The sequence below is a fragment of the Trifolium pratense genome, linkage group LG7, assembly GCF_020283565.1.
Source record: "Trifolium pratense cultivar HEN17-A07 linkage group LG7, ARS_RC_1.1, whole genome shotgun sequence".
NCBI lineage: Eukaryota > Viridiplantae > Streptophyta > Magnoliopsida > Fabales > Fabaceae > Trifolium > Trifolium pratense.
Genome location: NC_060065.1, coordinates 8798510 through 8807303, shown reverse-complemented (window position 1 = coordinate 8807303; position 8794 = coordinate 8798510). Strand labels below are relative to the sequence as shown.

At 31.7% G+C, this 8794-nt stretch overlaps 1 protein-coding gene across 1 annotated transcript; it reads left to right on the top strand.

The window, feature by feature from the left end:
- The first annotated feature begins 3725 nt into the window (after nucleotides 1-3725).
- On the top strand, nucleotides 3726-6643 carry LOC123894783 (putative serine/threonine-protein kinase-like protein CCR3). The gene has a single exon (XM_045944857.1). It carries the CDS (start codon nucleotides 3774-3776, stop codon nucleotides 6357-6359), a length of 2586 nt encoding a protein of 861 aa, XP_045800813.1. The 5' UTR covers nucleotides 3726-3773; the 3' UTR covers nucleotides 6360-6643.
- The last annotated feature ends 2151 nt before the right edge of the window (nucleotides 6644-8794 follow it).

Sequence of the window (8794 nt, the reverse complement as noted above, 5' to 3'; positions counted from 1 at the left end):
TAATTAGTGTTATCAGTCGTATAATATAATGAAAGTATGAAACACACGCTATTCGAATTTTTTGTTTGTTTAATAGACTAATTACTAGAAATTCCACCTTAAAATGAATAAATAGAGTGTCTTAGAGTCAAATCTCAACTCTGCATAATACTATGTGCCTGTTTGTTATAGATTTTTTAAAAATAGATTCTTATAGTGTTACATAATTTTATGTAAAAAAAATTTACAAAGAAACTTTTTATAAAAGCTTCAAATGAAAATTTGGTTTCAATAGTTATTCTTAAAATGTTATTTTAGGCATTTGATCATTTTATTGAAACTTTTTTTGGATATCAAAATTTCGAAAAATCACTTGATTTTGAAGTTATTTCAAATAGATTTTCATAAAAATCATTTTTGAAATACAATTTTTTGAAAAAATTATGATTTTTACTATGTTTTGATCTTCAATAATATGTGTTTATGTTATATGATGTCAAAATTAGTGCTTCAATTTAGAAAAAATGAATATAAAAAAACTTTGAAAAACGATTTTAGAAAATCTATTTTAAAAAATACAAAGAAAAAATCCTTTTTTTAAAAATGGAAACAATCAGACCCTATATGTGATCTTCTTACTAATAGAATTCATTTTAAAGAAAACTGCAAATTAGTTTTGGTTCTTAAAAATGAGTATTAGGTCTAACTCATCCTTACAAAACTGGTTTGTAAGGTGAAAATTGTCTCTAATATATAAACACTTATTCAGACCATCTCATAACCGACGTGGGAGTTGTTAACATTGATCCATCACTCACTTTCGGTCTTTAAAGCAAATTTGAATTGTAGCCAACCAGGAATGAGGAAAGTACCCACCTCTCACTTTCTTGCAACTGAACACCCAAAATTTTATGTCATTTAGTTTGATTATCTCATACTATTACGTGCTACGCCTCGGTCTCACATTTGAATTTCAAAGTTAACAAAATCATTACTACCATAGATTAAGAAAAGAACATTCGCAGTCTTTACTAGTAGTATATGAATATGATATGATAATATATTACGGTCAAATCCAATCCATGCCATGTGTTACGTTCCAAGTTCCACGACGGAGGGGTGTGAGAAACATTTTATAATTTTATGGTACACGTGGATGCATGCTGCGGTGGCTTAGTGTTCTTTCTTTTTTTTAGAGAGAAAAGAAAAAACTTACAATCATTGACTGACATTGCCATATGCATCATCCCCTTCCTAGAAATTACTAGTATGTGTGGGATTCAATTCCTCATGCTTGATAGAAAAGGTCATGTTTGGCTCAACCATAATTCAATACGCGTCTCATTTTTTAGTTTCATTTACCTATAACTAAAAATGATATGATTGTGGAAATATAAATGATAGATACTTAAAACTCTTAACTATTTGGTCATGAGTTCAATATCTGAATTATACATATGAAAAAATATTTGTTGTATATTTAATTTTATATAGGTATGGTTAAAATCAAATTTTTATAATTATATATCTAACAATTTATTTAATTGACATTGTAAAAAATATTAAACCCAACTGTTCATAGCAATTACATCTTGATAAATATTTTGAAATAAATATGTACATATTTTCATCCCAGATAACACTAGTAGAAAAAAAAATGAAATCCTCTCTCATTCCCTCCTTAATTGTCACTAAGAGAGATTTTATGTTTTTTCTCTCTAAATTTATCTCGCAAAAGCCAAGATTGGGGAATGAGCATGAATAACAATTATAGTTTTTAGAGTAAAAAAACAAATTTTAGTTTTGTAAATAATTGTGTATAGCTAATATAGTGTGTTTGAATGTGAGACTTTATGAGGTAATTCTATAACTTTATAATTCATACTTAAAAAACCAATTTTAGCTTTGGAGAATTTTTAAATAAAAATATTTTTAAATACAACATTAAACAAGTTTTAAAGTTAAAACAAATTCACTAATATAAATAAATCCAAAAAAAATAGATAAAAACCTAATTTTATCAAGAATTTTATCTGATTAACTGAAAGAAAGAAAAAAAGACAGATTTTATATAACTCGTGGGGCAAACCAACTAGAGTGGTCAAGCTCAAAAGTTTGGCTCAACCAGCCAAAAATGACGGGTTAAACGGGCCGATCTGACGGCTTGGGGCTTTTTTCCACTCGATAAGGATAATTTTATAAACTATTACCTCGTAATATATTTATCTATAGTGATTTATGCTATGTTTGGTAAAAAATAGCTGATAAGCTAGCTTATAGCGAATAAACTAGCTGATTGAATTTGTAGTGTTTAGTAAAATTAGCGGTTAAGCTAACTTATAAATATGAAATGACATAAAAAAGATATGTTTAATTAATATTTAATTTTTTCAAGTAAGATGATAGAGGTAAAATTGAAAGAAAATATGATAAGTTATAAGCTATAAGCTCATAAACTACTTGAAATAGCGTTTGAAAAATAAGCTATAAGCTCTTTTTTAAAACTATTACCAAACATTTCTTAAAAGCTATAAGCTCAATATTTGGTCTTACCAAACAAACCCTTAGTGGATATAGCTTTTACAATTTTATCATTTATCATTTATTTACTATAAAGTGTAGTAAAAAAGTAGACAAGGATATTGCATGCAGGGGCATCTCCGGGTTTTAGGAGGCTCTGTGCAAAATATAAAAGTGGCCCTTTAATATAAATTTTTTATTTTTTTTAAGAAAAAATTGTCGATTTAAATTGCGTATAACATAAAAAAATCATTTTTATTCTTGTAAACATATAGATTGTCAATATTAAACCAATTGCATTAAATCAAATGAGATAAGAAATACAAAATAATTATCTTTGTATATAACGTCAAAAAAGAACCTCCTAATCTAAGGTTAAATTTTATGCAAAGATTAAAATGGACTAAAACTATATTTACGACTATAGATAACTAATCTATTGATACTCATGGCTTATTCTAACATGAAAGACCCTCTCATGTCTTTCATGGTGCACCACTTATTTTAATTGTTGGATCGAATTACCCACAAGATCTTGTCATGGACTATCAGCACTATATCAACTCTCATTATTTATTTTTATTAAAAAACACAGATCTTTCTTTCTTCTTTCTTCTTTCTTCTTCTTCAATTCTCATATCTAACAATGGTGAAAGAAAAACAAAATCAGTAATCATTTCAAATTTTCAAGATTTATAGTCTTAAATTATCAAGATCTGGCTTTTCTACAATGAGATTTAAGAACAAGATAGTGGAAAAATAGGATGTTTGTGTTTGGTTCTATCGAGGAAGACAGGAATGAGGAAGATGAGGAAATAAATTTGGTGTGGAAGGTGTACTCTGATATTTAGTGCGGCCTTTTAATCCAATGGTTAAAAATAGTCTTGCATGCTGCAAGACTTAACCCACTTGTTAATATACATATGATATTTTATAGGTATAAATAATATATAAGTAATATTATAGGACCTCAAAATTTTGAGGCCCGATGCCGTCGCACACCTCACACATGTGTGCAAGCAGCCACTGATTGCATGTAATATGCAAGATCGAGTTCGAACTCTTGCTACTTGATCAAAGTGTAGAAAAAGAGATAATTAATGTGGTTTTTTTTTTAAAGGATGATAATTAATGTAGTTGAAAATTCAAAAAGAGTTTTTAAAAATGGAAAAAAAAATTCTAAAAAAATTTATATTAGGGAGGGAGGTGGTACCAAACACGTCCTTGAATACTACAGTGCTTAAATTGACCAGTCTACAGTACTATTATTATCTATGCTATGCATTCCACCATTTTCAATAGTCAACAACTACCACCTTCAAAATTTCCACCATAACGTAAACATACTATTCAAACTATCCTTTCATTTCATTTCCTCTGTTTTTCCTGCCAATGAAGCACAAAAAAACTCTCCAAATCATTATTTTCCATTTTCTTTAATGAAGAAACCACCGTCCACCTCCGTCTTCACCGCCGTCACAACCACCATCGTCATCATCATCTTCTATCTTTCATCTTCTTCCAATGCTTTAGGCTCTGGTACAACCCTCTCCGTCACAGACTCCCCTGCCACTGTCTGTGGCATCACATCAGGCCATTCAAAACAGAGCATTCAGTGTTACCGTCAAGGCAAAATTTTCCACATTCTCCCTAACGTTTCATTTTCGTTAATCTCCGGTGGAAGAAGCTACTTCTGTGGTCTCAGGTCTGGTAACTATAGTTTACATTGTTGGGATACTTCATCTTCGTTTCAAAGTAAGAGACTTTACGTTAATGTTAATGATTCTGTTTTATTGGAGAATCTCTCTGTTGGAGATTCTCAAGTTTGTGCTACGGTGGTCGGAACTGGAACAGTTCGTTGTTGGAGAACTGATGAGGGTTTTGAGTCATCTGGGTCGGACCGATTCGGTTCGATTTCATCTGGGTCGAATTTTTCTTGTGGGATTTTGAAAAATGGTTCAAAAGTTCGATGTTGGGGTGAGAAAGTTATTGCAGAACGGTTACAGAATGAGTTTAGTAACATTTCTATGTTGAGTATTGTAGCTGGTGGTTCACATGTTTGTGGTTTGAATTCAACTGGTTTTTTGGTTTGTAAAGGAAGTAATAGTTCTGGACAAATTGATGTTCCACAAGGTGGTGCTTTTGAGTATGGTGAATTAGCACTTGGTGATGAACATGGTTGTGCAATTAGGAGAAAGAATAGTTCTGTTGTTTGTTGGGGTGGAAAAGGGAAATTTTTGGTGAATTTTATTGAAAGGGTTTCTTTTGAGTTGATTGTTTCTGCTTCCAATTTTACTTGTGGATTGACAACAACTAATTTTACTGTTATTTGTTGGGGACCTGGTTGGTCTAATGGATCAAATGTTTCTGAATCTGATGTTCCGTTGTCTCGGATTCTTCCGGGGCCTTGTGTTCAATCTTCTTGTAGTGAGTGTGGTATATATCCTGATTCTCAATCATTGTGTTCTAGCACAAGTCATTATATTTGTAACCCAAATATATGTAACACTCAAATAACAAGTCCGCCACTGCAGCCGCCGTCAGTTCAACCACCTCCACCACCACCGGTGTCTCGTTCTCGATCGAAGACATTGACAAGGGGATTATTGATTTTTGCAATTGTTGGATCAGTGGGAGGTTTTATTGGTATATGTTCAATAATCTATTGCTTATGGACAGGTGTTTGTTTTGGTAAAAAGAAAGTGCACAGTTCTGTGCAACCAACAGTTACAAGAGGTAGTAGCAGCGGTTCAAATACTAGTTCGTCTTCGATTAATTCGATTAAATCGGTGATTATGCGTCAAGGTTCGAGAATAATGAGGCGGCAGAGGAGTGGACCTTCGTCAACTAAGCATCAAGAAAGGGCGGAGGAGTTTTCTCTATCTGAGCTTATAGCAGCTACAAACCATTTCTCACTACAGCACAAAATTGGTGCCGGAAGCTTTGGTATTGTGTATAGAGGAAAATTATTCGACGGTCGCGAGGTAGCAATCAAGAGAGGTGAAACAGGTTTGAAGGTTAAAAAGTTTCAAGAGAAAGAGAGTGCATTTGAGTCTGAATTAGCTTTTTTGTCGCGTTTACATCACAAACACTTGGTTAGACTAGTTGGTTATTGTGAGGACAAAGATGAGAGGCTTTTGGTGTATGAGTACATGAAAAATGGTTCATTGCATAGTCATTTGCATGATAAGAACAATGTGGAAAAAAGTAGCAGTTTGTTGAATTCATGGAATATGAGAATCAAAATTGCTTTGGATGCTTCAAGAGGAATAGAGTATCTGCATAATTATGCAGTTCCTTCAATAATTCATAGAGATATTAAGTCTTCAAATATTCTTCTTGATGCAACTTGGACAGCAAGAGTATCTGATTTTGGATTATCATTGATGAGTCCAGAATCTGATATCAATTACAAACCAACAAAAACAGCAGGAACAGTTGGTTATATCGATCCCGAGTACTATGGTTTAAATGTGTTAACAGCAAAGAGTGATGTATATGGACTTGGAGTTGTATTACTCGAATTATTAACAGGAAAAAGAGCTATATTTCGAAATGATGAAGATGGAGGAAATCCATCAAGTCTAGTAGATTTTGCAGTGCCTGCTATTTTAGCTGGTGAATTGATGAAAATTTTGGACTCAAGAGTTGGACTGCCGGAGGCGGAGAGTAATGAATCGGAGGCAGTCGAGTTAATGGCATATACTGCTGTGCATTGTGTGAATTTGGAAGGGAAAGATAGACCAACTATGGCTGATATTGTTGCCAATTTGGAGAGGGCATTGCTTATTTGTGAGGGTGGTAGTAACCATGAGATCGAAAGCATTTCGAGTGTTACTATCTCTGTTGTTTCAGATTGATATGTTCCAACTTTCTAAGGGTGAAAAACAAAATGTTGGAAATTTTGTTTTATTATTTTTCTTAGATTCTTTCTGATAAATATGATTTACTATTGGCATGTAAAGATTAATTTAGGAGTATCATCTAACATTAAGATGTAGAATTTTGTTAACTGCTAACATCTAACCAGAAAAAAGGGATTGTTTAGTTTAAGCTATTTTGGCAATTCATTTTTTCAATGTATTTACTATTTACACTCAATGTATGATAGATTAAACCATCATTATGTTGTATTTTAAAGATAGCATCATTGTTTTTAATGCCCGTTGCTACTCCGATGAACGAGTAGGCACATTTTTTTAGGAAACCCTCAATGACACCATAGAATATCTCTACAAACTTCGGTCTTTTTGACCAATTGTGAGACATATTCACTCGGGTGCTTGAGTTGCACGTTTTGCTCCTCTCAAGAGTGCTTTTTGGAAGATCGAACCATAGTCCTCGCTTCCAAACTCAGCGCTACTTAATAAACTGAGCTGCTTAATCACTTATTGAGTAATGCAGACATATTTGAAAACACCAATAAAAAAACAAAATTAAGAAATTAAAAGAAACATTTTTCAATGCCAAATAGGTGTCATGTAATTAACAATTGCAGAATTTTCATGTGGATATTATTATATTCATATAAAACCAGAGGAGAAGGTATAAAGAGCCACACTTTTATGAACTTCTAAATTATTTGGTCTGGTTCAGACTAGGAAACAACATAAGAGATATACCAAGTCACATTTGAAGACCACGTGAAAAAAAGTGGAAAAGAATGTGAACACAATTTGACAATTTTAGAGCATGAAAACACCATGATGCAGATGCAAATGCAATGCAACTATGTTTCTTCCTTTGAGTGGTTGTGCTGTTTGAGCCCCACATAGCTCCGTAGTTAATCCGTTTCTTGACTTTCTTCTATGGTCCCCTCCCCTCCCCTCCATATAGCAAGCATATGGTAGACTTGGTATATGTCTAATTTTGTTTTTTCTTTTGAAAGATTGTTACTCACTTAATTGCACTTTGACGGATACGGATTCATTGCAGTCGAGAGAAGTGATTGCCTGCAATTGATTATATATGAACCGTTTGATTAAGATTAAACAGTCTAGATTTTTAGCTTAAATTTTTTATTTAAAAACAATTAAAATCTAATCTTAAAATCTAAACCATTTGATATTGAACGAACGCTCCAAATATTATGACTGTATGCGGTGCGACTACACACCATTAAATTCCCAATATTGACCAAAAGAATGGAAATAAATACTAGTAGTAGTACCATATTAAGGAGTGGATTGGCTTATTGCATATTGCTTCTTTATTGCACGGCAAGGTTGGTGTTATTATAGTTAGCCACCCACAAGTTTTGAATTGACAAGTCTTAATATATTATCCCCAAGACTCATTCTCCCAATTTTATCTCTTGTTTTACTTGTCAAGTGAAAATCTTAGGTGAAGAAATGTGCTTCAGTTAAAAAAAAAAAAAAAACTGTAGTAAAAGATATTTATTTTTCTACAAGAGTTCTAACTGGGTTCGAATTCGGACCTTCCGGGTCCGATATCAATCGTTTTACAACTTCGTCAAACAGTTGATGTTCTCATAATTTTATCATGTTTATATGAAACAAAGGGTATAAATTTTTCAAACAAATAGTAGAAATATGGTACTACCCACTCATGTGAGAGTAACTATTTACTTCATTTTTAATTATAAGTAAAAGTTGGTCAATAAAAAAATGATGTATTTGATCAAAATTTTGAATCAAATACATCAATTTTTGTTAGCCAACTTTTACTTATAATTATGAATAGAAGAAATACTAACTTTTTTTATTGTACAGCAGTTTAGTGGCTAAATTCACATTTTTATAATACGTTTTTAGAGAGACATTTTTTTTTTATAGGCAGAATGATATCCTTGTTTATTACTAGTATGATATTAGAATACCGAATAACAGCGATTGAATTTTTTGTTGTCAAATAAATAAGTTAATTGAATTTTACCCTGAAATGGTCTTTTTTGTTACAAGCACCATGAGATAGTCAAATATATAACCTTGAAAAAACTTGGTCTTTTTACCATGAGATAGTCAAATATGTCATGTACATAACCTTGAAAAAACTGTCTAATATTTTAATTTTAGTGGTTGAAACTTTGAATGAACTTAATCTTCATTTTTTTACCGTGTTCGTTTGATCATTTAAACATGTTATAGATTCAATCTTTTTTTTTTTTTTTTGTTACAACATTGAGATTCAGTCTGTAGATTTATTCTATAAAAGATAAAAATCATATTATCAAATTCATGTTTACAAAGAAAAAAAAAAAACAATTGAGGTCGATTCTCATTCATTTTAAAATATTACAATAGTGGTTATAAATTTCATCTTAAAGGTGAATAAG